The sequence below is a fragment of the Dendrobates tinctorius genome, unplaced genomic scaffold (assembly GCF_039654945.1).
Source record: "Dendrobates tinctorius isolate UK_male_01 unplaced genomic scaffold, ASM3965494v1 ptg000075l, whole genome shotgun sequence".
Lineage (NCBI taxonomy): Eukaryota > Metazoa > Chordata > Amphibia > Anura > Dendrobatidae > Dendrobates > Dendrobates tinctorius.
In genome coordinates this window covers 31,388,437-31,403,281 of record NW_027361743.1, presented here as the reverse complement: position 1 = coordinate 31,403,281, position 14,845 = coordinate 31,388,437, and the positions used below count along the sequence as shown (strand labels likewise).

The 14,845-nt window shown below is 44.7% G+C and overlaps 1 protein-coding gene across 2 annotated transcripts in view; it reads left to right on the top strand.

The window, feature by feature from the left end:
• The window catches only part of FLT3 (fms related receptor tyrosine kinase 3), a 178,815-nt gene that overhangs the window by 73,973 nt on the left and 89,997 nt on the right, over positions 1–14,845 (top strand). Inside the window, exons 3-5 of one of the 2 annotated variants that reach the window (XM_073583146.1) lie at positions 9,151–9,353; positions 12,445–12,557; positions 12,985–13,096. In XM_073583146.1, the coding sequence (XP_073439247.1) occupies positions 9,151–9,353; positions 12,445–12,557; positions 12,985–13,096 (428 nt within the window). Of the gene's footprint in view, positions 1–9,150; positions 9,354–12,441; positions 12,558–12,984; positions 13,097–14,845 lie in introns of both variants that reach the window. The other variant, XM_073583145.1, reaches the window with a different exon arrangement.

Below are 14,845 nucleotides of genomic sequence, written 5' to 3'. Positions count from 1 at the left end.
CAAGTTTTACTATTTCTGCTTGCAAACGTGCAGTTTCCGCTTCTCTCTCTGCCTGCAAACATGTGGTTTCGGCTTGCAGATGTGCGGTTTCGTCCTCTCTCTCTCTCTCTCTCTCTGCCTGCAGACATGTGGCTTCCAACTCTCTGACTGCCTGCAAATGAGCGGTTTCTGCATCTTGCTCTGCCTGTCTCAGCTTTAAATGCATCTCTCGTTCGGCGAAGGAGGATCTTGCTTTGGCTGCTTCAGCCTCGGCACAAGCGACAGCAGCAAGCTCTGCTATTGATGACCTACCAGAACTTGCTCGTGACCTCGTGATGTGCTGTTTCGAGACATTGTGAGTTTAGCTGCGTACTGCTGCGTATACTGGCGGGACACTGAGTCTATGTGTGGTGGGAAAGATGAAGCACTTATTGGCGGACTGCCCTCTCGGTACTTGTGACTGTATGGCGGCCGCTGCAGTATCCGCAGCGCGGTGTGGGTACAAGCAGCTCCTTAAGTCGTATTTGCTATCGCAGGCATCTAGCATCTGTTTTACTGTTCTGCCTTCATACACGTTGACACGGTGTGCACTCTAGCATACAGCATAAATCACCTTCTATCTTCCAAAATAAGCAAACTGTTCTCTGTAGTCTAACTTATTTATTGGTGAAGAGTATAGAACATGCGGTAAAATTACAAAGAATACAAACGACATGGGTAAGTATTGGGCAGATGATCACACAGCTAACACAATCACAGGAAGTATACAGTGTGATGCAAACTTTACATTCAACACACAGTTGTCTAATTACATCTGCTGAGCTCTGGCTGCCATACAGTTAATAACCTCTCTGAACAACACTGCATTGCAAGAAAAGATGTTAATCTTACCAGATATGCTTTACCCGGATAACGAACTCAAGTAGGGGCGTTACAGGAGGACAAATAAACACGTGTGTCCCATGAGATACACAGAAGAAAATGGCATCTTCCTTATCCCAGAATACATTGCTTCAATCCCACAATGCAACACTCTGTTAAAGACACAGGCTGTAAATGCTATTAAATTCAGCCACCACTAGATGGTGCTATAACTAAACCAGCACATAACATAATCATATTTGCCCTATATTCTGAGGGCAGAACAGGCACCCTGGCAGATAAAGTGTGCAACTCTGCCTGAAATAGCAATCAACATGTAAATAATAAATTAGGCTGCCTTGCTAGTAACAAGATACAATAGGACTGTTGTCCCAAAATATTTCAATCACCGTATAGTCCAGGGGATGGCACTTACTTTTAAGTGCCCGAAATTGTGGTTGACCAGATCTTCCGTTTGTGCAAATGAATATGCAATATTCACATATTGTCCAAAACTAGGGAGCGTCTTCCCGTTCACAAATAGTTCCCCCTTGCTCATGTCTGAGAGCTCCGGTACCTTGAGAAAGAGGGATGGGTCCCTCGAAACGTGTCGGAATTGGCCCCTGTGCATGTCCGTCATTACGGGCAGGTGATGTCACCGCTAACCACACACCCTCGCCTGCTACTCATGCTCCCCGCTCGCCACGGTACTACATGGCGGCGCCATCGGCCAAGGCTGACCGCTTGAGCTCTCAGACATGAACAAAGGGGAACTTTTTGTGAACGGGAGGACGCTCCCTAGTTTTGGACTATATCTGAAGACTGCATATCCATTTACAAAAACGGAATTATTTGTAGTAAAGTAATACCAAGTGTATAAAAGTTCTCCTGGAACGTTTATCAATAGCAACCTGTTGTGAGTTCATTTTCCCCTCCGTCACTGAGGCCTGGTGAACTCCCTATTCTAGTGAAGGAAGGTAGTGAGCCTGATTGTCAGACACCTGGGACTGATGAAGACGATTGGCTGAGTGGAGTCACTGACTGGATTTAAGGCAGCCTACGCCCTTTCTGCCCTGCGGGTGATTTCTCTGTGGACTCTTGGACACCAGTCTGATTCCTGCTCTCCTAAAGCTAAGTTTTCTGTTTTGCCTTTTTGCATCTAAGTTTTGTTTCTGTTTTTCTTGCTTTTTGGATTCTGCCACTCCCTGCTGGAGTGTGCAGTGTTCCTTGAGCTCTGTCTTCTGAAAGTACCTGAGTGCTGATTTAGTTTTTAAAGCTTAGTTGCTTCAGGGCCATTTTTGTATCAGCTTGTTGGCTTTTGTCTCTGATAGGGTTTTGGCAGATTGCAGACAGCAGCCTTCCTATCCGTTCCTATCTAGGTAGTTTTTGGGCCCCGTCTTTGCTCAGCCTGTCTTTCTGTCTGTGTAAGTGTTTTCATCTTGCTTCACCGTCATTATATGTGGGGGGCTGCCTATTGCTTTGGGCTCTGCTCTGGGGCAGTTAGATTTCCCCTTTCCTTCTTTAGGCCTATGTATGTCTCCGGCTGTGATCGAGGGGTCTAGGTCATCGTAGGAACCCCCCACGGCTACTGCTAGTTGTGTTGATAGGTTCAGGGGTCTGCAATCTGATAGTTGCCAACTTCTCTGGTTTTCAGGACTTAGCTAGCATTTCTGTTTTTGCCTCCTACGGTGACTCAATCATAACAGAATCACCCGCCCAACCGCAGCTCCTGGGGTACTCAATAGCAGGAAAGAATTGTGTTTAAAAAAAAAAGGTGTGTGCATATTCTTTCCTCTATATCTCTGAGGCCGTAGGGGGAATTTTTTTTTCTCTCAATGGAGATAAAGCAAGTGTCTGATCGTGTGGAGCAGCTCGCTGCTGAAGTGCGAGGAATTTCCGCCTATCTTGCTCGTTCACATGCTGTTGAACCAAAGATCCCCACACCTGATGTATTTTTTGGGGCTCGATCTAAATTTTTGAGTTTCAAAAATAATTGTAAATTATTTTTTGCTTTGAAGCCTAACTCGTCAGGGAGCCCCGCGCAGCAGGTTAAAATTGTCATCTCTTTGCTGCACGGCGATCCCCAGGATTGGGCGTTTTCTTTGAAACCAGATGACCCTATTCTGACTAATGTGAACGCATTTTTTCAAGCCTTGGGGTTGCTGTACGACGAACCTAATGCTATTGATCAGGCTGAAAAGACCCTGTTAGCATTGAACCAGGGTCGAGAATCTGCAGAGTTGTACTGTCAAAAGTTCCGAAAGTGGGCGGTCCTTACTACCTGGAATGATAGTTCCTTGGCTGCTCTCTTTCGGAAGGGTTTGTCAGAAGCCGTAAAAGATACTATGGTGGGATTTCCTATTCCCTCTGGTCTGGACGATTCTATGCCTTTAGCCATTCAGGTTGATCGGCGTTTACGTGAACGCAGGATTACACGAGAGGTGTTGCCACCGGTTGAACAGACGTCTGAACCTATGCAATGTGATAGAGTTTTGTCTAAGGCGCAACGTCAGGAATTCAGAAGGCGTAATAAGCTGTGTTTTTTCTGTGGAGATGCCTCACATGTTATTTCTGTTTGTCCTAGACGTGAGAAACGCTTTGCACACAAGTTTTCTGTTGGTGGGGTTCAGCCTAAGTTTCTTTTGGCGACTACTCTGATCTGTTCTTTGTCCACATTTTCCGCCAAGGCTTTTGTGGATTCGGGAGCAGCGCTAAACCTAATGGACTTGGATTTTGCTAAACGTTGTGGATTTCCGTTGACACCTCTGCAGACGCCTATCCCTTTGAGGGGGATTGATGCTACCCCTCTGGCTAAAAATAAACCTCAGTTTTGGACCCAGTTGGTCATGCGGGTCGCCCCAGACCACCAAGAAAATTGCAGATTTTTGGTGTTGCATGGTCTGCATGATGCCGTTGTTCTGGGGTTTCCCTGGTTGCAGATTCATAATTCAGTTTTGGATTGGAAGTCTGTGTCTGTGGTGAGTTGGGGTTGCCGGTGTACCTTTAGTGAGGCTCCGGTTTTTTCCACCTCCTCTCAGTTGCATGAGGTTCCTGACTATTTGGCGGACTACTATGATGTATTTAGTGAGAATGAGTCTGTGTCCTTGCCTCCTCATAGGAGTTATGACTGTGCAATTGAACTAAACCCGGGGTGTAAATTTCCTAAGGGTCGGCTCTTCAATTTATCTGTACCCGAGCACGAGGCTATGCGGTCCTATATTAAGGAGGCGTTGGAGAAGGGTCATATTAGACCATCCTCTTCACCCTTAGGTGCCGGTTTTTTTTTTGTGGCCAAGAAGGATGGTTCTTTAAGGCCTTGTATTGATTATCGTGCCCTCAATAAAATTACTTTTAAATATCAGTATCCGTTACCCCTGATTTCGGATCTATTCTCTAGAGTCAGAGGTGCTTGCTGGTTTACCAAGCTTGACCTCTGGGGGGCGTATAATCTTATCCGCATTAAGCAGGGGGATGAATGGAAGACGGCGTTCAATACTCCGGAGGGACATTTTGAGTACCTGGTGATGCCTTTTGGGCTCACTAATGCCCCTTCTGTCTTCCAGTGCTTCATGAACGATATTTTCCGAGACTTTGTCGATAAATTTTTGATTATCTATCTGGATGATATTTTGATCTTCTCCAAGGATTGGGATTCTCATGTGGAACATGTTCGGACTGTGTTCCGGATCTTGAGAGAGAATTCTCTGTATGTCAAAGGATCAAAATGCCTTTTTGGAGTACAGAGAATTTCTTTTTTGGGATTTATTTTGTCTCCGTCAACTATTGAAATGGACCCGGCCAAGGTACAGGCCATTTATGATTGGGTTCAGCCCACTTCTTTGAAGGCCCTCCAGAAGTTTTTGGGTTTTGCTAATTTTTATCGGAAATTTATAGCAAAATTTTCTAGTATTGCCAAACCATTGACTGACCTGACCAGGAAGGGTGCGGATGTGTTGAATTGGTCTCCGGAGGCGGTTGCTTCCTTTCAGGAGCTGAAGCGTAGATTTACCTCCGCCCCGGTTCTGCGGCAACCTGATGTCTCACTCCTATTCCAGGTAGAGGTGGATGCTTCTGAGATTGGTGCAGGAGCGGTGTTGTCCCAAAAGGATCCGGTAACATCTAAAATGAATCCCTGTGCTTTCTTTTCCCGTAAGTTCTCTTCATCTGAACGTAACTATGATGTGGGGAATCGGGAACTGTTGGCCATGAAATGGGCATTTGAGGAGTGGAGACATTGGTTGGAGGGAGCCAAACATCAAGTTGTGGTCCTCACTGACCACAAAAATTTGAATTACCTAGAGTCGGCTAAACGCTTGAACCCTAGACAGGCTAGGTGGGCCTTGTTTTTTACACGTTCTGATTTTGTGGTCTCTTTCCTTCCTGGAACTAAGAATGTCAAGGCAGACGCCCTCTCTAGGAGTTTCTTTGCTGATTCTCCTGTGGTGACCAAGCCTGCCACCATCTTAGGCGAAGGGGTAGTTCTTTCTGCCATCTCGCCCGGTTTGAGACTTGCTCTGCAAGAGTTCCAGGAGGACAAACCTGAGCGTTGCCCCAGTGGAAAGTTGTATGTTCCTGACCAGTGGAAGAAGAGAGTGATGTCTGAAGTTCATTGCTCTGCATTGGCTGGTCATCCAGGTATTTTTGGTACTAGAGATCTGGTGAGTCGCTCTTTTTGGTGGCCCACCTTGTCTCATGATGTCAGGAATTTTGTGCAGTCCTGTGGGACTTGCTCCCGGTCTAAATCTTGTTCTCGCTCTAGTGGGTTGTTGATGCCTTTGCCGGTCCCCAGGAGGCCATGGACCCATATTTCAATGGATTTCATCTCTGATATGCCGGTCTCTCAAAGAATGACTGTTATTTGGGTGATTTGTGATAGGTTCTCTAAGATGGTTCATCTTGTACCACTCCCTAAGTTGCCATCTTCCTCTGAGTTGGTGCCTCTGTTTTTGCAACAGGTGGTTCGCTTGCACGGGATTCCTGAGAACATTGTATCTGACAGAGGAGTTCAATTTGTGTCTAAATTTTGGAGGACGTTCTGTTCCAAGTTGGGAATTCAGTTGTCCTTCTCCTCTGCTTTTCACCCTCAGACCAATGGGCAGACAGAGAGAACAAACCAGACCTTGGAGTCGTATTTGAGATGTTTTATTTCCGCTGATCAGGATGATTGGGTTTCATTTTTGCCCTTGGCCGAATTTGCTTTAAATAATAGAGCTAGTTCTGCCACTTTGATGTCACCTTTTTTTTGTAACTTTGGTTTTCACCCTCGATTTTCTTCAGGGCAGGTGGAGCCTTCTGCCTGCCCAGGTGTTGACACTGTGGTGGAGAGAATGCACCAGATCTGGGACCAAGTGGTGGATAAGTTATCTCTCTCCCAGGAAAAGGCCCAGCGGTTTTCCAATCGACATAGGACCATTGGTCCCCAGTTTAAGATTGGTGATATGGTGTGGTTATCATCAAAAAATATTGCTATGAAGGTGGCTTCTCCTAAGTTTAAGCCTAGATTTATTGGACCTTACAAGATTTTGGAGATTATTAATCCGGTCTCTTTTCGTTTGGCTCTTCCTGTCACATTTAAGATCCATAATGTGTTCCATAAGTCCTTGTTGAAGAGGTTTGTTGAGCCAGTTGTGCCTGAGGTGGCACCTCCGGACCCTGTATTGGTTGAAGGTAACTTGGAATATGAGGTAGAGAAAATTCTGGATTCCCGTCTGGTTAGACGGAGACTCCAGTATTTGGTTAAGTGGAAGGGTTATGGTCAGGAGGATAATTCCTGGGTCTCTGCCTCTGATATTCATGCCAAAAGATTGGTGCATGCCTTTCATCGGGCTCACCCTGATCGCCCTGGTAGCGTTGTTGAGGGTTCGGTGACCCCTCCTCAAGGAGGGGGTACTGTTGTGAGTTCATTTTCCCCTCCGTCACTGAGGCCTGGTGAACTCCCTATTCTAGTGAAGGAAGGTAGTGAGCCTGATTGTCAGACACCTGGGACTGATGAAGACGATTGGCTGAGTGGAGTCACTGACTGGATTTAAGGCAGCCTACGCCCTTTCTGCCCTGCGGGTGATTTCTCTGTGGACTCTAGGACACCAGTCTGATTCCTGCTCTCCTAAAGCTAAGTTTTCTGTTTTGCCTTTTTGCATCTAAGTTTTGTTTCTGTTTTTCTTGCTTTTTGGATTCTGCCACTCCCTGCTGGAGTGTGCAGTGTTCCTTGAGCTCTGTCTTCTGAAAGTACCTGAGTGCTGATTTAGTTTTTGAAGCTTAGTTGCTTCAGGGCCATTTTTATATCAGCTTGTTGGCTTTTGTCTCTGATAGGGTTTTGGCAGATTGCAGACAGCAGCCTTCCTATCCGTTCCTATCTAGGTAGTTTTTGGGCCCCGTCTTTGCTCAGCCTGTCTTTCTGTCTGTGTAAGTGTTTTCATCTTGCTTCACCGTCATTATATGTGGGGGGCTGCCTATTGCTTTGGGCTCTGCTCTGGGGCAGTTAGATTTCCCCTTTCCTTCTTTAGGCCTATGTATCTCTCCGGCTGTGATCGAGGGGTCTAGGTCATCGTAGGAACCCCCCACGGCTACTGCTAGTTGTGTTGATAGGTTCAGGGGTCTGCAATCTGATAGTTGCCAACTTCTCTGGTTTTCAGGACTTAGCTAGCATTTCTGTTTTTGCCTCCTACGGTGACTCAATCATAACAGCAACCACTTTTTTAGTAGTTCTCCAGACCATGAAGAGCAACAGATTTACAAAAATATTCTCCGTCACTGTTTTCTTCACTGAACCACTAGTTGATAATTGTCACCGTTTTGTAAGCTGCATTCTACAACAGTCAATCTTAGGAATTCAGAAGAATCTGCATTATTCCGTTATACTTCTACTCAGTTGGTTCTACGTTGTTCATAATTTATACCATTATTGCCAATAATTTGGGTAAAATTTTGGAAATCTGTTAAAGATCTTATTATTAAGGTCATTGGTCTTCAGGTACCGTGTCATCCTAAAGTCTATTTGCATAATATTCCACGATTTCAAATCAGTCGTAAAACCCGATAACTTTTACTTTACCTAACTACTGCTGCTAGGTGTTTGCTAGCGTGTAAGTGGAGATTAACTCTACCTTCATCAAATAGAGAGTTAAGCCCCCGTTACACATAGGAATATCGCTAGCAATATCGCTGTAACATCACCGATTTTGTGACATAGCAGCGATATTGCTAGCGATATCGCTATGTCTGATACTTACCTCCGACCGGCTCCCCCCACTGCTCATCGCTGATCGCGCGAGAACGTCCTGGACCGTTTCTCGTAGGGCGCTTCCTGCTGGGCTTCCTGTGGCGCCGACGAGCGACGCGTGGAGGCGGGCGGGAGGACATCAGGATCGCCGCGTCTGACAGGTAAGTAGCGACCCCCGACCCCCCTGCTATGTCGCTGGTGAGATCTGCCTGTGTGGCAGCTCACTAGCGACCACTTAGCAATGCACCAGCGATCCATATCGTTGTTGGGATCGCTACTGCATCGCTAAGTGTAACAGTACCCTTACACATGTGTATAAAGAATGTACGAGGCATGGAATATCTCACTGCCCTATGAAAAAAACACAACCGAGCACTTTGAGATGGTCTGGGCCCCCTGGGACACATCTGGGGTATAAAGAGACTGTAATTGAGCATGGATACGAAAACTTGGTTATGAATTAGGTGTCGAAATAGAATTGCTCTTCAACTCTTCTCACCCCTTTCTTCCTTTTATGTTAGACAACGTGCCCACGATCAGGAATAGTAACGTTTTGGACGCACTGTATTTTTGTTACGTCCAAAGCGGTGCGTTCTAATTGCCGCACTTGTTTGTCAGTTCAAGCGAATTCACCGCCATGTGTAATAACACTCTATCGGTCAGAAATACGCCGAATAGCGTCTCCGCTACAGAAATTAACATGCTGAGGCTTGTAAACCACACCGCAGGTGAGTATACGCAGCGTTAAATAGAAGCACTGTAGGCCTGGTATTTCTATAAATTCCATCCACTGTGCTGGAAATGTAGAGCGCAACATTTTGGACCTAGCGCAGATGCGTTGCGTCCGAAACACTGCTATTCCAGATCGTGGACACACACTGTCCTGTCCGGTTATTGTCCATGTTTAATTGTAATGGTAAGATGTGAACTCTTCAGCGTCGACTTTACTCATCGTCACTGATTTTTAAGTCAAACTGTGCAATACTGTTTGCAAATATTTTGAATTTTATCATGTCATTCTGTAATTTTATTTTTGGCAAAATTTCATAAAAATTCAGTTATATAAGAAAAACCCACACTTTACTTTACAGAATTCCACCTCCCATAATAACGCTACAAACCTGAACTGTGTGTGGACATCACATAACATTTACAAGGCTGCGGTCAGCGTGGAAGTGAATATTTTTGAATCTGTAAGGTTGAAAGTTCTTCAGAACATAAGCGACACGGTGACCTATGTCTGGTTTCAGAAGAAGTACAATATATATTATACTGTGAATGGTTCTGAGTGCAGGTAAGGTACATGGTTCTCAGGTGATGCATCCTTGGTGACCACCTTGTCTCAAAGTCATAAGAAATGCAACTGCCAATAAACTCTACCGATGACAGCAACCTCTAGGAGCCACTTTAGTCACATATGCCCTCTAATTTTTTATTTTATAAACCTTCTTGATAAATCAGCTTCCAAAAGGTTTGTCCTCTGCTATCACTGTTGGATCCACCATTACTGTGGTGGCTTTATTCTCCCTAATTTCAAAGGCATCATCATACAGCTTACCCTAATAACTAGTTGGTTTATACGATCCCGTGTACTGCAGTGCAGAGTTTGGGCAGGGAAAGCACAACTTATATGGACTCCAAACGAGTTGGACAACTTTTATCCCTTTCCAATCCTGTTTCTTTTGATAATTTTTCAAAACTCATGGTCCACTGGGAAAAATATAGAGTACAACCTGTACTATCTGCTGGCTAAAGTCAGCGCTAATCAGAACAAATGCAACAAAAAAGCGTCGGAAGTTTTCCATCATTGGAATGGAACAGGAAAATCATAATGTCGGATCAAACATTGGATCGGAAAAGTTTAATGCTGATGAATTCATCTAGTTACTAGAATATAGCATCACTTTATCATCAGTGGCGGTCCGGCCTCTGGGATCCTCACCAATCCTAAAAACAAAAGGGCTTCAGAGCTGGTATAGCACTATGGCTCCTTGACTTCTGTACAGGGGGCCAATGGCATAGTGCTAAATCAGTGCTATGGCCGCTTCATTCTCTGGATCATTGGGGGTCCACTAGAGGCCGAATCTTTGCAAAAAGCAAAATGGTGAAACGTCCCATCAATATGTCATGCCTTTAAAGGTATATACTGAGTATATATTGTATAATGTACGGACAGAGAGGTTAGGGCACCAGGTTACTCATTCTCCCAAGAGCTGAGTTGCTCCATTATGAGATTGTTTTTTATTACCTGCAATGTTCTAATATTGCATTATGAGATTCACAATGAACAGTGATAGATTTCATTTTCTTTTGCTAAATTAAGTATTAAGATTTGTGCAGCAAAATTTATGCTAACAGTTTGACCTGTGTCAAATTAACTCTACAGTATGTTATTTTGGAAAGTGTGACTATAACCAAATATTTGTCTACAGTACAGAGAATGTGTGAAGATGATTGACTAAAGTATATTTATTAATACTTGAAGGCAGAAGTGCTGTGGGTCTTAGCCAGTTAGTAGTTTTTAATGATGATGAAATTTGTGCTGTACTAATACAGTGGGGAAAAAGTATTTAGTCAGCCACCAATTGTGCAAGTTCTCCCTCTTAAAAAGATGAGATGAGGCCTGTAATAGATATCATAGGTAGACCACAACTATGAGAGTCAAAATGAGAAAACATATCCAGAAAATCACCTTGTCTGATTTGGCAAGATTTATTTAGCAAATTATGGTGGAAAATAAGTATTTGGTCACCTAAAAACATGCAATATTTCTGGCTTTCACAGACCTGGAACTTCTTCTTTAAGAGGCTTCTCTGTCCTCCACTCATTACCTGTAGTAATGGCTTCTGTTTGAACTTGTTATCAGTATAAATGACCCCTGTCCACAACCTCAAACAGTCACACTCCAAACACCACTATGGTGAATACCAAAGAGCTGTCAAAGGACACCAGAAACAAAATTGTAGCCCTACACCAGGCTGGGAAGACTGAATCTGCAATAGGCAAGCAGCTGGGTGTGCTGAAATCAACTGTGGGAGCAATAATAAGAAAATGGAAGACATACAAGACCACTGATAATCTCTCTCGATCTGGGTCTCCATGCAGGATCTCACCTGCATGCATTTCTTCTTGTGCAGAGCAAGACAGGGAGGGGGGGAGCAGGTGAATAAGCCCCGCCCATCGGACAGGACAGTGGCAGTTTACATACATCTGAACCGATATAAAAAGGTATTTATGCATGAAAGGTGCGGGGTCAGGGGGAAGCAAAAGTACTAAGAGAATCCTTATGTGGCACACAATTGAATGATATCATTATATGATATCTCAAAAAAGGGTGACAAATTCCCTTTAAGCTAGTACATGTTCGGGCCCATCTGAAGTTTGCTAGAGAACATTTGGATTATCCAGAAGATTATTGGGAGAATGTCATATGGTCTGATGAAACCAAGGTAGATCTGTTTGGAAGAAACAAGACTTGTCATGTTTGGAGGAGACAGAATGCTGAGTTACATCCAAAGAACACCATACCTACTGTGAAGCATTGGGGTGGCAACATCATGCTTTGGCACTGTTTCTCTGCAAAGGGACCAGGACGACTCATCCGTTTACATGAAAGAATGAATTGGGCCATATATCGTGAGATTTTGAGTGCAAACCTCCTTCCATCAGCAAGGGCATTGAAGATGAAAGGTGGTTGGGTCTTTCAGCATGATAATGATCCCAAGTACACCGCCAGGGCAACAAAGGAGTGGCTTCGTAAGAAGCATAGGAAGGTCCTGGAGTGGCCTAGCCAGTCTCCAAATCTCAACTCCATAGAAAACCTTTGGAGGGATTTCAAAATCCATGTTGCCCAGCGACAGGCCCAAAAGATCACTGCTCTAAAGGAGATCTGCATGGAGGAATGGGCCAACATACCACCAACAGTGTTTGCCAACCTTGTGAAGACTTACAGAAAACGTTTGAACTCAGTCATTGCCAACAAAGGATATATAACAAAATATTGAGATGAACTTTTGTTAATGACCTAATACTTATTTTCCACCATAATTTGCAAAATAAATCTTGCCAAATCAGACAAGGTGATTTTCTGGATTTGTTTTCTCATTTTGACTCTCATAGTTGTGGTCTACCTATGATGTCAATTACAGGCCTCTCTCATCTTTTTAAGTGAGAGAACTTGCACAATTGGTGGCTGACTAAATACTTTTTTCCCACTGTGTATGAATGGGGAAAATTAACGCAATTTGACGAGTGGAGGGGGGTTATTTTCTGGGGTCTTCATAATTTGTTAAGCAGTAGGTCATCACGATGGATATTCATCACTACAGGTAATGTAGCAATGTCGGATCACTCACAGAAATAATCATTTTCCTTTATTTCAGTAGCAATATTTGTTTGGAACTGGTAAGAGCCACTGGAAAACAAGCGGGAATATATGGACTTTCGATACAAAGCGAAAATTCCACAAACTGCATATATTTTGAAGTGAAAATAAGAAGTAAGTAAACTTCTACGAAATGACTGGGTTGGAAGAACCAAAGTACATATTGTCAGGTGACTTGCCTGCGCCAACACTATATTCTCAGAAAGTTTCTTCTCCAAAAAAAAGTCTATTCTCAGAAAATGTGGTTCCTCATGAAGTTTCGTATCTGTTCCATCATCGGAGCACATAACCAAAATGATGGAGTGCTAAACCTATCACTTTACACCAATGATGCCCAAGGGACCCCATTGACTTGTAATGGGAACCATATGGCTGTGTTGTGGTGCGCGTCATTGTCATGCATGGAGTAGCGCTGCCGGCTGCATTACTCTTCCTGTGAAATCTGAGAGAATCTGAAATTATGGCTTCTGATGAAGCCTCTGATGCAAAGGTGAACCAAGGCTATGAAGTCAAATATGATTTACTGTATGCTCTTTTTCAGGCAAACCAAGAAAACCTTATTTTACACTTGAGTCAAACTATCTGAACTGCTTTTCTAAAGCTTATCCAAAACCTGTTGTATATTGGATATCATGCACTTCACCTGATGACAGGTAGGAGTAAATTCCAGTGCAACAATTAACTTATTCTGTGGTTCTGCTGGTTTTTTAAAGTAGTAAAAGTATATTAAAATGGTTGTGTCAGAAGGTATATTTACCGTACATATAATATCACTTTTGCAGATAGATTAGTGTTTGTCCATACTAGTATTATAGTTTCTGTGTATAATGGCCATGACAGTTACTGTATGCCAGACCCTTTTACAAATTGCAGCCAACAAAGCGTAATAGACCACCTTCACCTCTAATGTTGTCTGTCTGGTTTTCTTGGCGTCCCTGACATTTTGGAATAATACTGCAGACTACACTATTCAAAAATACCTGGAATCCTGTGGGAATAAAACAACAGTGTGAACCGAGCCTAACAATAGTTGTTATGCTGAAACACTCTATTCCACGTGTTCTGTCTGCATAGCTTGTACACATATATAAGATATCAAGCAGAAACGTGGGATGCAGTGATGGGACGCAGGCAGGGTAGGGGTTAACAGGTACAGGTTTATTTACAGGGGGAATTACTCCACGCAGGGAGATAAACGAGTTAAACGGTATTAAAGGAACAGTACAATAATAACAGTACAAATACACAACAATTTGCATAAGAGGTATATTAGGAAGTCCTTGCTCTGCAGCTTCTGCTGTGTACTTAATGGCGCCGACAACGACGGGCACTACGCCTCCTTCTGGAGGACGCTGTAGACGTTGGTCCGTCTTCCGGTGACAGTGGTCGGTCTCCGGTTCCTTCCACTGCCCCTTGTCCATATATTAACAAGGCTAATTACTTTAAAAGCATGGGTCACAGTCCTGTAGGGTCCCAATGTGGCTCCTCAACTGTTTCCACTAGTAGCATCCGGTCAAAAATGTCAGGGCAACTATCTACTGACCCAGTCAGGGCGCAAGTGTCAGTCTGGTATACAGTCTCTCTTGTGTAGCACGTGTGCTGTACTCACAGTCACGTAGGGCACAGCACCCGGTTCTCAGGCAGTCACTGGACACACCCTGTATGTCCCGCTCTCCCTGGTCGCCGCTGTTGGCGGTGGGTGACGGCGGACGCTGGTCCGCGTGGCACTGCTCTGTGTGCACGGCTTTACACAGCTCTGCACTCTCTGGCTCGGCTTCAAACAGCTCTGCACTCTCTGGCTTGGCTCCACACTGCTCTGCACTCTATGGCCCGGCTTCACACAGCTCTGCACTCTCAGCACAGCGATCTCTGTCTCTCATCAGGTGCAGCACTGTCACTGCCCCGGTATGCTCTGGAGAGGGAGGAACCATGCATACTCCTCACCACTCTCCTGTGCTCTGCCCTCCATAGGTGCTGGACACTTCCTTTTGCCCGCTTCCTCTTACTAGCCTTGCCCTCCTGTGCGCGCTTCTCCAGGTCTCCCCACTCCCCTGTCACTTCAGGAAGCTCTGTCTCTCTCCTGCTTCCTCACGGGGACAGGAGATGCAGCCTCTCAAGTCTGGACCCGGCATGTAGGTACCCGTGGTCCGGTCCAGTTCCCCACATTCCCCCTCTCTTTTAACGCGTCATTCCACGGGCGAGGTTTCATCATCCTCCCCATTGTTCTTCTGAGTGCCGACAATTGCCCACAACTTCCGCAACTCCTCCTGCCTCTCTGTCTCCATCTTCTCCCAGTACGGCCTGTAGAGGTCACTCCACCCGAAGTGGTGGGAAAAAAAGGTTTGTCTAGTTTCTCTGCAACATCAATCACTTTCACTTCTTCTTTTTCCTTTTCTTGGCTT